The sequence below is a fragment of the Mastigoproctus giganteus genome, chromosome 2, assembly GCF_048544385.1.
Source record: "Mastigoproctus giganteus isolate SK-2022 chromosome 2, ASM4854438v1, whole genome shotgun sequence".
Classification (NCBI taxonomy): Eukaryota; Metazoa; Arthropoda; class Arachnida; order Uropygi; family Thelyphonidae; genus Mastigoproctus; species Mastigoproctus giganteus.
The window spans coordinates 131,437,552-131,451,494 of NC_143576.1; the positions used below are offsets into that span (position 1 = coordinate 131,437,552).

Here is a 13,943-nt window from a genome sequence, read left to right on the forward strand (position 1 = left end):
TTAATTCTCAGTTTGTTACTGTTAACAAACTCTTACAGTTCATCCAGTTAACAAGAGTCAGTGGTACCTTGGAAGATAATGGCATGGTTAGCAGTTGATCGACGGGGGAAAAAAAAATGTTTCACATTACCCGTATAGATGGGAACTGGAATTCTAAGATTTTCAGAAAGTAACCAAGGTGGATGATGAAAATGGGGAATAAGAGAGAACACAGGAATAATCCAAGAGATGATTCCTGTGAGCACCTCTGAGGTGGAGTAAATTGAAAGAGGTGGTTATTCTCTATGATGATTTCCTATTGGGGAAATTTTTCCAAATCTATTTTTTAAGGTACACTATCGTGTGAAACACTATCGAAACCTTCTTTAGATTGTTATAAATAATACCGATTTGCATTATATTATCAAAGCTACTAGAAATATATTCCCAGAAGTAGAAAGGTTGATGGCGATAGATCTGCCTTCAAGAATCCGTGCTGGTTCTGAGTGAAGAAAGAGTTCAAGTGATCTGATATATATGTGATTATGGTGCCACATAATTTGGCTGGAGAATTTAGATTACGGATAGGTCTGTACTTTGAGACGCTCTCCTATTCGTTATTTTTATATGATGGAACCAATTTTAGATGAAGATGTATGCCAAATTTCGAAGAAATTTTGAAGAGTTTGAGGATGATGGGAGTGACAGCAGGTAGACATCTCTTCCAAACACAAAGGAATCCTCTCAAGGCCTGTAGAAAAACAGTTGTTTTTCTACAGGTCAAGATTATTAAAAGCGACAGTTAAGAGAAATTTTATAATTCACTCTGACTTTGAAAAAGATATCGTGGTTCATTGTTGGCATGCAGCTATCTTAAAGTAGCTGAGGGCTCAGGTATCTCAGTTGTATCAAAAGAACAATCATCACGAATTAAACACTTACTTCCGAATGTCTTACAGTCATAAATCCCTCAAGAAGCGAACTCTACTTTTGCCCATTTATAATGAACCGTTCACTTTCATTTCAACGCTCTCTCGAGTATCATTCCCTTTTCATTAATCCCAGATACCTATCAACTACTTTACTTATTTAGTAGTTTAAGTATTTTAAATATTTCTTAACTTTCCGTATGAAATTTCTGAATGTTGGTAAACTGCGACGCTGAAAACACCAACGCTTCTCTTCGTCATCGAATACAGTTTTATTTTTATCAACGGTTTAAGCCCAAACCAACCTCTTCATATTTCTTACGGCTCTGTGTAGGTGACTAGTAGTGCGAAAACTATCACGCACGCCAATTTTCTCCTCAACATTTACTTGGGTAACCCACTTTCTTTACGTTGTTTAGTTTCCTGAGACCTGTCATTAAGTGTTCAGCAGAAATAAATCACTTATTAAGTGATTCTGTCCAAGTGGTGTAGACAAGATCGCCATATCATTATTGGACCACGGCTAACGATAAACATAAAATTTTCTTAATAAGTTCTCCATTACTGAGTGCTACCCGGAATCTATTATTACGGTCTCTGGAAATTTCAAACAGGTTTTATTGTAATAATCAAAAAGGCCGTGCTACACCTGTTTAGCCCATTCTTTCCACTGTTAACTCTCCCCCCTCCCCAACCTACGAAAACTGCGATTGATTTTTTTTTTTATTAAAAATCGACTGCAGCATTATTAAATTAACTGACACACCGAGTGAAGAATTTGGTTTCATTGAACATACGTAGCGTCAGAAAGATTCTGAACTTTGAAACAACTTTCGAAGCCGGCAATATTGGGAATTCTTACCCAGGTTCAAAAAATCAACTACAACTATTTGTACATGATCAGCTCAGCATGCGTAAACGTGAAGATGCGCATATGAATGCCAGAATGTCACAATTTGAATGAAAAAAAAAAAAAATTCAACAGTTTATCCTCATTGGGATTTTTCCCAAATTGTCCAGAAATTATTTAAAAAACTGAAGTGCGCTACATATAAGAAAATTCACACAAATGGAACAAGCTAAAAACTCCCAAGTAACCATTCTTCTGTATGTTGCATTTTATGTGGCTGCATACGCTCTTAGTCACACTACAAATAAAACTTTTGACCAATCTTTTGGGTCGAGTAGGGTGTTCTATACGATGTTCAAATATAGACGAGAAAACAAGAAAGTTTTAACAGATCCAAGATATTTCCTACTGAAATGAGGTCCGGACTTTGAGAAAACAAACTCCAGTACTTCCACTTTATTTTTTTCTGACCAGTAATACTGAAAGGATGCTCTCCGAGGCAAGGCGTAGTGTCCACAGCCTCCAACGGGCCAAAAGATTGGATTTCTTCCCGGATCTACATATAAACTTGGAAAATATCATTTGACTCCATTATCAACCTGCCTTTCCCACTTCACCTCGTGCTGTTCCCCAACATCTCTTCGTCAATAATGGGGTTTTATTGAATGAAAAACTTGATGCTGTATTTGCTTTACGGTAGTTCCCACGCCCGTTGATTAACTGACTCCTATTTCCGTATACCATCTAATTGGTGAGGAGAGTTTAACTGGTATAAGAGAAAGGTTTATCAAGCCCATTTCTCGAGATGAACCCATCATCGAATGCATTACTTATTACATCTCACAAGGGATCGGGTTCTCTGATACTTGTTTCTTAGCGCTGCTTTCGATATTTATGAAATGGTTTGTAGAGCAAGATATCTTATTTGTCAATAATTCCAGTAGGAAGGAAACGAGGAGAAGAATTCTCTTCAACTGCTCAACTTGAACAAGATTTTAACCTGCGGGGGGGGGGATTTCATGTACAGAGAGTGAGGCTCTTCATGAAAGTCTTTTGGACTATCTTAAATCAATAGTAAAAGATGAATTGCTTTTCATTATTTACATTCACCCGCAGCTGCCGCGTTAGTTTTTGATGGTCCTGGGCATTTTATTGTAATACAGTAGAACCTCAAATTTTTAGCACTTTTTGAATATCTCTTTAAGGGTAGTTGACCGCACAAAGGCAGAGGGAAATGGGCTGGACCGACTAAAAAGAAAAAAAAAGCAATGCAGGCAACGGGATTACTAAAATATATTGGACAATCGCAACACCCATACTGCAGACAGCATTCGCACTTTTGACCTGCATTTCTTAGGCAAGTACGTTTTTCACTGGACCAATGCGGTAGCAGTGGCCCTCGAGGGTTGATATAATAACCGTCCTCTCCCACATTGGGTGGATGACGGGAGGAATTTTTATGGGCCTTTTTTCACAACGTGGCTGAGTTAGTGGGTCTCGGGGGAGAATAGCATGGTTTTTTCTCTCGGAAACTGGTTTCTCCTCCAGCAAACAGCGAATCACACGCGCAATTTATAGACAATATATAAATATATCAATATATATAAAGATGAGAGTAACATGCGCTAATATTTACGAAGTACATTTTTATTATGGGGAACAGTGAAGAAATGGATGTTCATTAATTATGTCAATTAGCTGACGCTGAAAATTTTGCTTTTTTTTTTTTTTCTGAAAATTGTTTTGTCCGGCTCATCATAAGACTCATTTTCTGTGACATTTTTTTGTAGTTATCACTTTTTAGGGAATTAAAAACGGTTTCTTGCGGAAACGCCTAATTTAATCAAATGCTTCTGCATCGGTTGAACCCGAAATTGTCCAGAATTCGTTTCAAACAGTCCGTTGTCCCAGATCACATACCAATTGCGACAGTAAAATAGAGAACTGTAAGCGCAGTTCCCAGGAATTTTGATATTCTTGCTATATAATTTGAAAGAAAAAGCAGCAGCGCATAAAACATTATTTTAGACAGCGGAACTGGAGACGGTTTTTAAGGAGACACACATTTCTTCACGACAAAACAGCCTCAACAAAAATACCAATAAAAAGGGATAAATAATTAACCAGTTTCGATTTCCTTAGGATCTGGGTGCTGGTTCTCGATTTCCTTAACGCCTGGGTGCTAGTTCATTATACCTACACGTGCTGTGCGATGACCTCAATTCCATTTAAAGGAGCACTGTGAAAGTTTTACTTTACTTAAATAGTACAGATGTCGTTCTCGAGGACTGTTACCTTAATGTGCATCCAAATGGAACAGGATCTATTTGATTTTGAATTCACTGACAGCGGAGTTGCTTAAACAATTATAAGCGTGGCTTGTATTGGAGGATTCAAATTCCGTTTATTATTGGAGAAAGTTTTAGTTAGAACTGAATTACGAGGAAATAAGGATTTGGCAGTAGTTGCCTTTACTTATTCTGTGACTACCACCGATACAGTTTAGACCTGCGAGGATAACCGCGGGTTTAAACTACCAATTATAATCAAGTTGCTCTCTTTCAGAGACGTCTGTTATCATGCCACCATTTCCCTATCAACAGTGATAAAAACAAAAAATACTATAAACCCCAAACTCGCTTAAAATATCCACTGTGCTGTGTCACCCTATGAAGACATTTTAGCTTCCGACATTCTCGCTTCAATCTCCTACTGCAGACCCTTGGGAAGATTGGCCAGCATTATATTCAAGAATATTTCCTATTCCCACTACCTAAAGAATTTCATATCAGATTTTTTTCCTCCAGATTCATTTCCATTTAAGTTATCTTGAATTTGGTTAACCAAAAAGTAAGCCACTCTAAGATCACTGCTAGCCAGATCCAAGATCTTGCATTTTCCAAATTATATCTCAGCTGCCATTTCTTAGTCCGTCCACATAATTTATCCAAGTCTCGTTTGAGCAGAATACCATGATTACGGTCTTTAATCACTGTAATCAACTTTGTAACATCATCAAAACTTAAATATTAAACTAGATAAATCGATATAATTAATAAATATTAGAAATCATTCTTGGTCCAGTGCGGAATCTTGCAGAACCTTATTCTTGCCATAAGACCATCAATAACTGTACTCTGGCTTTTAACCATTGTTTTAGCAATGTGTAACTGTGTCGTGATTCCTTTATACTCGTAATTTCATTCCTGTCCAGCTGATCCTGTATTATGGTTAAGGACTGCATAATCTTCGCTAACAGGGAAGATTACTTTCACCAGCCGGGTGGTTTTAAAGTAGAGAGGGGCGAGGGCTTTGAGAGTCACCATCCAAACAAAGTAAAGAAACGATGGATAACTTCTGAACACTCTGCTAATCCACCGTTGTTCACAATAAGAACACTGATGTCATATCTGTGATGTATTTCTCGGTAACGATATTCTTGTATTTTTTGTTGCATTCAATTTTTTGTATGATAATCATTAAGAAATTTTATAACATTTAGTCACATCAGAAGCATTTTAAAACAAGGCGTAACGACCCGTGGGAGGAGGGAATAATATTAGCAGTGATTTCAAATGAATCTATCTACCCTTTTTTTTTGTTTATTCTACGTGAGCCAAAACTTGTATCTCTGGTTTACATTTGCGAAGTTGCCACTTATTGCACTTTGAAAGAGGGACGAATCCGGAATCGAAGAACGTAAGGAAAATGTTAAGTAAAATCATATATATTAAATTAATGTGAAAATAATACAAATTTCAGATGCATCCCACTTCCAATTTTAAGAATTCCTCCTGGGAATTTATAATGTATTACCAAGGCATTGCTAAGCTAATCTGCATTACGTATTCCTTCTGAAGGAGCGATGTTAAATTCCAAAAGAAACCAACATGTTCAATCATTAAAGGTTAAACTAAGAGAGAAAAAGAATTGCATGCGCACTTACCCTTCACATGTGATGATCCCGTAGTGTAAACCAGTAGCTTTGTCTTCGCAGATCATGCATACCATGGGTTGATCGTCGTCTTCTTCTTCGCCCCCTATTCCTCGGGATGTAGAGGGCGTGGCAGTGACAGTTTGAAGAGTTGGCGATGACTCTTTACGAACTAATGGAACCACGGTTAAGTTCAAAGCCTGCGAGTCAGGTTGGGCCGTGGCGGAAGACAAAGCAACAGGTTGGTACTTGTCTACAATCCCCGACTGTTGTGTCCAGAATCCCCGAGAACTGGATTCAGTCGTGGGCGAAGGCCGATAGGTTCTCGTACTATCTTCGCTCCCTCGCCTGACACTCAAAGGGATTCCAGGGAACGCTGTTTTGCTGGGACTCGGTCCATAAGACAGACTACTGACCACAGATTCTTTAGGGCCTGAAGTGTATGTAATCACCGGGGTTTGACTGTGAATGCTGAATGGCGTTGAAATGGCGGGGGGCGGAGAAGAGGCAGAAGTTGTGTAAAGTGAGAAAGTTTGAGGCGAAAGCGGTTGCACAATAACCTCTTGACTCTCCGAGGATGTAGCTGTTGTGTCGGACCCAGACAGGTGTCTCACACTTGCTGAGTCAGCTGATAGGCTAGTGGCAGTTGCAGTGTTTTCTCTCTTTTGGCTCATCAGCGTCTGAGTCGGACTGAGTCCTGTCCACACCATAGTCCTTCCCCGGCCGGAACTAGGGATTTCTCCCAATATTGGCGTTCTGCATTGTCCACGAAGGATCAAGCTCTGCTCATCCTCTTGGGAGGTAGAGGAAAGTGCTTGTGATTCTCGTTGCTCCTCGAGTCCGCCAAAGTGCCTTCGGTAAGAAAGTGCGCTAGAGGGCGCCCATAACTGGGTATTGAGATGAGGAAGGAGCTCGGGCCTACTTCCCCGCAGCCGCGTGGGGGCACTCAAGTCCAAACCGAGCTCCTCCCTCCCTTCAGCCACATTTCCCCCTCCTCCCCCATCAAACACGCTATTCCGACGTTCACGCTGAGGACTCTCCGTTGACCTTTCACCTTCTCGGGACTGCTTCCGACTGCTCATATGCACTACGGATATCCTCCTGGGGTTAGTGCTGGTGGTTGCTTGACTACAGGAGGGCAACTCCTCCCCCACACTAGTGTCTGGCTGCTCCCGCTTGATTTCCGGATCGGCGAAAAACACATCGCTCTCCGACGAGACGAAATGAGGGGAAATTTCCCCCCCATCCTCGGATCCGGAAACGAGAAAAGATGATGATCCATCTCCTGCTCCTTCCCTCTTGATGTATTCCATGCCAGGTCTGCTATCTGGGGATGACATGATGAATTCTATGCTGGTCTCTCCGTCAGTGTTGCATTTTGAATCTACCTTCCGTCGTTTTAACTTCAGGTTGTGAAATAAGCTCATCTTATGCATGCACTGCAGAAGCAGCAGAATCATACTTCCTGTAACGGGAAACAAAACTGCCAGTTAGGAACAGCAAATATACAAATTCATATTATCATTATTAATTAAAAGGTTTAAAACGTGGACAGGAGATCAAACAAAAAATTAAAATAGAATGGAGAAAGGAACGCTTTCTGACAAATAAACTGTTATTAGAATCACACAGAGGTTATTTCTCAATAATTCGATTAAAAAGAAAATATTAAGGATCTGTGCCGACCGAGCTAGCCGGGTGGGTAAAAGTGCCTGCCTGGCAACCCAAAGGTCGCGGGTTCGAATCCCTCCTCGGGCTTGGATCAAAGTACTGCAAAAACCTTGGGAGGTGCATTATGGCCACAGAAGCCGATGCGCCAACAACTACCAAAAAAAAATAAAAATAAATAAAAATTAAGGATCTGTCAGCAATATGGAGAAAAGATGAGAGTTCATATCATATCTGCAAACTTAGTTGTATTCATTTTGATGGTGCAGAATGTTGCCAGTACGGTTGTTTATCATCTAGGATAGTTTTAAACTCGTGTAACCTACGATGAAATCCATCGATTTATTCTGACTGTGTGATGATTCGTTGCTTCTAAATCAATCGTTTGTGTACACTCTGCGAACCCAATCAAAACCACTTTATATGAAATGCAATGGGAGATGCTGGAGCTTCTCACCTTTATAGCATGGAATCAATTTCCCAACAATTTCAGCATCTTCAGGTTTCTGAAAGAGCACTGAAGGGATGCCAGTTCCAATTATATGTTGAGATGCCGCTGGCACTCTTTGAACTCCATCTCTAACTGAAGTCCACACATATCCTCCCACTATTCTCCAAAAGGAACCCTCAAGACGTGGTAAACGCGGTTGTTGTCAAACTACGTGAACAATAACGCATAAGCCATCTCCTGAAGTGTGAACCATTCACTACTCACTGTGCCTCGCCACTTAAATCGAACCACTTGATCTATCCCTCTGGTATGTGAAAAGTTCCAAACTTCTGCGATGGTTTTAGAGTACAATTCTCCGATACATTTCTCATATAAGTTTACGAGTATAATTCTCCATACTCGGACTCCTCCCTGACACACACACACACACACACACACACACACACACACACACACACACACACACACACACACAGTATTGTAGTCCGAGAGTAATTTTATCAATACTCTGAGCAATCGAGACTTCAGGAGACCAGCACATGTTTGGTTCCTTGAAGAGTCTGGTTGGTCCGCTCATAGGTCGTCATTTTCATTTTCGGAGGTGAAAGAGACCGTCGTACATTGATTTCACCTGCATCCAACGGGTTCTACGACGAGGATGCATCTTCTCTGGTGAAAGGGGACCCCCCTCCCCTTATGTATGTATAAGAAAACAAATTCAGAACCATTTGAAACTAAAAAATGCGACGTATGCTCTTAACATAAACACTAATTTCGGATTTACGTTTGGAGATCACCTTAAGATTTAAAATGAGTGGTCTCCGGGAACGTTACTTCTGCAGTAAGAAAAAAACCCCAGAATTAAGACCCTGTTTAAGTACAATATAGGTACATTTGATCAATGTGTATGCAGCAAACCTGGCCAGCTGCAAACACATTATGATCATTCCCAACAGACATTTCATGAAGAAGGGGCTGCACAAACTTAAAAGTATCCCTTCAAGAATGTACTGTTTCCACCTTGGTATCCCATCTCCTTAAAAAACATAATACCTTTGAACAGTTTTCGATAATTTTGTAGTGCTAACAGCTTCGTGATACTTTAGAATATTTTAAAAGATATTTCCTCGATTGGGTGCACACTGGACTAGAAGTGCTTCCTTATCTTTATGAACTCCACCTTCTTCCTATGACTTAGCTGACCTACTTACGTGTAGTATTAAGAAAAATTTTATAGATTTTATCTACGTCTAGTTTACAAGATCAGCATTCTATGCACCTCTCTGAGTCATTTCATAATAACAAAAAATATATATATATTTTTTATTTTAAGTAAAAGATGCAAAGGATTAAATTTATCTGAACGATAGCTCCAAGATGAAATATAAAACGATTTTTGGAAAGAATGCGCTTTATTTAAAAAAGAAATGCTTCTCTTTGAGACATTTGTCCAAATTTATCACAGAAATTTGCTTATTTGTTCGGCTTCCGTGTTTGTTTGAGGGTTTCTTGACACGCCGACTCCTTTGGTCATGGTGTGCTAACTCATATGGTATTTTCAAATATTTGTGGTGTATGGTATTTGTACCTTGTTGTACAAATGTGTATTCACAGACCAGATTTGTTATTCTGGCGAAAAAAACCGGAATAACTAAGGGAAAAGCCAACTCTCTCCGTCTGAAATCGGCTAACTACAAACTAAAACAAAAAAAAAACTCGTGTTAGGGCCACCCAAGACCGAACTGATAAGAACAAGCACGTGTGTATTATGTCCATAAATTGCGTCTGTTCTCTGACGTGTTTTGCTGAATGTTTGTTTTGTTTTTCTGAAAAACGAGTTTCCGAAGTGGGGGAGGAGGGAACCTTGCTATCCACGCCCGAGACAGACTAACTCAGCGACAAATTAAAAAACAGCCCGTAAAAGTTCCTCCCGTCATTGACGAGATTTGAACCCAGGACCCTTTCCACCTGGTGTGGGGAGGACTGTGGTTATAACCATTGTGCTACCGCGGAGACATTGGTTAACTACGGACCGATTCAAGAGTCCTTGAAGAATTCCATTCTCCGAAGGATTCAAACCCAGACTTTCCAAAATTAGTGGCAAGCCTCCTGGGCTGACACGGAGGACTCGATTTGTTTTAAGTATATTTGTTCTTCACTATAATATTTGGTTATTCGGAAACAGTTGTGCTTTTTTCATATTTTTAATATTTGTTAGACAAAATGGAACAGATTCCTTGGAAAGAAATCAGGGAGTTATTTATAAACATCGAAAAGGAGGTAAAGTTGTTCAGGTCGAGGATTTAAGGGATTATGATACAATTAAATCTGAAATTTGCCATGAGTGTGAACAGTCTACTCATGGAAAGTGCTCATTTTCTAAATAAAGACATTGTTAAGAAAATCATTTTGCTTTGTCAAAAACGCTAGGAAGAAATGGTGTTCTGCCCATGATTTATAATCTTTGCAAGTAGACAGCAATGCCATTTGCCATTTTCTCTGTATAAAACTGTGAGACTGCATTTGGAGTATTGTACCCAAGTTTAGAGGTCACAACTGTGGAAAAAAAGAAAGATACAGAGCTGGACTCAACCCGTGGACCACTTGCGATTCAATCCTTCACATTGTGCGGTTCACGGCTGTGTAGGCAGCCTTAAGTATTATGCGTCCCCCGAGTTTAAAAGATAATGTGAAACAACCTCTGAAATTATGGCTGAGAATTATAGTTCAACATTCTTTTGAAGATGCTCCGAAATAATTTTTAAAATTGCTTTTTTATGATGTTCTGCGTATCTTCCTCAGTAATTAACGATGTTATTATACTCGTAATCATATTTAAAAAGAGCGTCGTATTAATGTCATTTTCGTACAATTAAATGTACAAAAATAATTTAATTGTAAATATTAAAATTGATAAAATTCGATTCTGTTTGGAAATATGAGATAATTAATAAGTAGCAAGGAACTATTTTTGCGTGCCCACGATCTCCAGCATTTTATCTGTTTTGCCCGTGGCCAAAGAAAATTTGGACGTCCCAGATAGAGCTTCTAGAGAAGGGTCAACGTAGGACGACCAGATTAGTGGGGAGCCCTAATCGATGTCCATAATGAGGAGATGCGAACTGTAAAGTTTCGCAACTAGACATTATACAAAGGCAAATTATAAGGGGGGGGGGCTAATTAAGATCTTGAAGGGATCAATAAATGAACGAGGGAAATATTTTTTCACTTAAGTTGTGGGAAGGAAAAATCCTCCGTTCTCTGCTTCTGTTTAAAGCAGCTATCCTTCCCATACTGGAGTATGCTGCTCCGAACAGTGTCCCCTCACTGTACAACTTTGATTTAGCAACTTGAATTATTGTAAATGAAGTTAATCAACTGCCTTTCTAAAAAGTAGATGAAATCCTATGTTCTGTCACCGAATTTTCTTTCCGAATTTGTACTCCCATCTCAAACTGCAATCTTTAGAAACACTCCGAACTGTCCTGGATCTTAAACCTCTGCATCACAATTGCTCTGGACCAACTTATCTGCCAGATCTGTACTGTGCCATCGTAAGTTTTATGAACCAGTGGCAGATATTAGACGGAACATTCCCTTCCATATCGGTAGATCGAGATTAGAGAAGTCCAAGAAACCGCCTTTAAAAGAATTATGGCACTTATAAACCAACATGACTTGGATCTTTTTTTGGACAGGAAAGCTTTTTACAGGACCATCTGGAACCAGTTGATAGCTTTTTCATAATGAAATAGCAAATGCCAAATCCACAGGAAATCTTGGGAATTTTAAATAAAGAAATCCGAACCTTTAAAAACATTCAGCGTAAGGAATATTTAAGCTAAATTTCCATTTTTGCTGATCTGTCTTTGGGATGTTCTTATTTAAATTTTCATACATAAATCGTACAAAGCCTGTACAATTATCTTGCGAATCACACAGCCTGAAGACTTGTGTTTCTTATTTACTACCTTAGAAAGGAATAATATATATTAGCTAATATGAAAAATAAAAGAAAATGTTCTAAGATAGTACCAGGGAAAATGAAAAACGGTATTTTATATCACTGGAAAAACGAATTTCAAGATAAAAATTCCAATTTACTGTTTTGACTTCCCAAATATTGCTGAAATGAGTTTTTAACGCTCCACAATGTTAGCAAGAAGCACAGTTTAAGAGATGCGTTCATGGAAATATAAATTACGGTGAGCAATGCTTATCCTTTAAGAAGACGTACCTTTTTTTATTTATACTTATTTTTTTGCCGCTACTGTACACGTGAACTTTTAGTATGCCTCACAAACAGAATTTCACAACACTAGTCTTGAGAGAGAGAGAGAGAGAGAGAGAGAGAGAGAGAGAGAGAGAGAGATTGATTGACTGACTGACTGACTGACTGAAGTTCAATGACCAAGGTGAAAGAGATTTACTTATTTTCTGAGAGGAAAATGTTTTCCAAGGCATTGTTGTTGGAAATCGAACAGAAAACTATTTTCGATATAGTGAAAGGTGGCCCATCCGTTGAGACTAACTCGCGTGTTCGTATGTAGGGGTTAAACTGGATTATCCCTCAAGCATAGGAAAGCAAGTCACCAATCGTGTCTGTGAAGAAATCCGGCTTCACTGAATGGAGTAGCATTATTCCAGTGCTAAGTCGCCTCATCGAGGAGTAAATGTCCAGAGAGATAAAAATATCCCCCCCCCCACAAGTTTTATGTAAATGAGTTAATCGCGATGATAAAAAAGATATCTTCCAGTGCCAAATATTCGGGGTTTAACACTGGTTGCTGCTGTCTGACACATTCTCACATAACTCGATACCTACCCAGAATGCCTTCCTTTTAAAGAGCATTTTATACCTTTTGCGCTAAAGGCATCGATTGTAGGATAATGACTGTTGTCTACCATCCACCAAAGAAGGTACACTTCCTAGATTCGAAACCTCTTGATGAGAGGAATGCATTCTCGAATCTTCATCTCAGAATAGATCAACTGGCTTTAGAAAACAAGCCTCATAGCCTAAGTTGTCTTTGCGCTGTCAAAATATTCTCTATCTCATACAATCTTCATCGATCTTAATGATGCAGCATTTCTTAGAAGGGGCGCTTTATCGTCTTAATCTCCCACCGGCAACTCACAGCCAAAAATAATTCAAAAACAAAAAAATAGGACGTCTATCTTCTTCTTCACCGGCCACTAAATGCATCTATAATCTCTAGGTACTCGTGAATTCGAGTTCCATCTAACAGGAGGGGATTGCTCTGGCATTATCTCACATTGGGATTGAGAAGACCATTGGCTGAATCTAATCAGGAGAGTTCTGATTCAATGCAGAAGGTTTCACTAAACTTTATAGCAGCCCATTACAATTGCATCTTATCCCTGATTAAACTAATATTTCCTCATATTATATAATACCTAGTGGATGCTCTATTGTACTAAATGGAGCTTACAACTGCAAACGATATTTTTTCTGTTAAAAAATATTAATAATGTGTTTTTATATTACTAATATTTGCAGAACTGGAAAAATTCCTACAACACATTATTTATATTATAAATTTTCCCTTAATGTTATTGCACAAGTGGAATTTCTTGGAGAAGAAGCAGCGCAACTCTCGTTTCAGACCAAATAACTCTCTTACGTTACAAAGAGAAAAAAAAAAAAAAAAACTTAAAGGTTCCTCCCATTAGATTGAACTCAAATCCACTCTCTCTCTTTCCCCCCATAAGGTGTGGATGGACGGCAGTCTTAAACACTGCTTGCCACGATGACCGAAAAAGTGACAGAAAGAAAAATGCTTACTCAGCGAATATCCTCATTGTTCTTTTATTCCAGTCAAATTTATCCCGGGGATTCAACTGTATAACGAAGCAGCATTGCCTTATAAATTACAACGCGTGTTGCTTTTAATCATTTTTCGTGATTATAGGACCGTTAGTCGAAACTCATATGTATCAGTGGGTAACCTGGCTTCAGATGAGTAGATTTTCAACACGATTTCCATTGAAAAGCGCAGTAGCATTCATTATTCAACAATAGGTCATTACTAAACGTAACCCATATCGGGAACCTTTCATAACTTGGTAAGCCATTTTATGAGGTTAGTGGCTGTTTCTGGAAAGAAAAAA

The 13,943-nt window shown here is 39.0% G+C and overlaps 1 protein-coding gene across 3 annotated transcripts in view; it reads right to left on the reverse strand.

Annotated features, from left to right (window-relative positions):
* The window catches only part of LOC150089567 (uncharacterized), a 366,068-nt gene that overhangs the window by 74,979 nt on the left and 277,146 nt on the right, over nucleotides 1-13,943 (reverse strand). For all 3 annotated transcript variants that reach the window (XM_090389544.1, XM_090389546.1, XM_090389545.1), the window contains exon 2: nucleotides 5,705-7,157. In XM_090389544.1, the coding sequence (XP_090245670.1) occupies nucleotides 5,705-7,152 (1,448 nt within the window). In that variant the 5' untranslated portion in view covers nucleotides 7,153-7,157. The remainder of the gene's footprint in view (nucleotides 1-5,704; nucleotides 7,158-13,943) is intronic.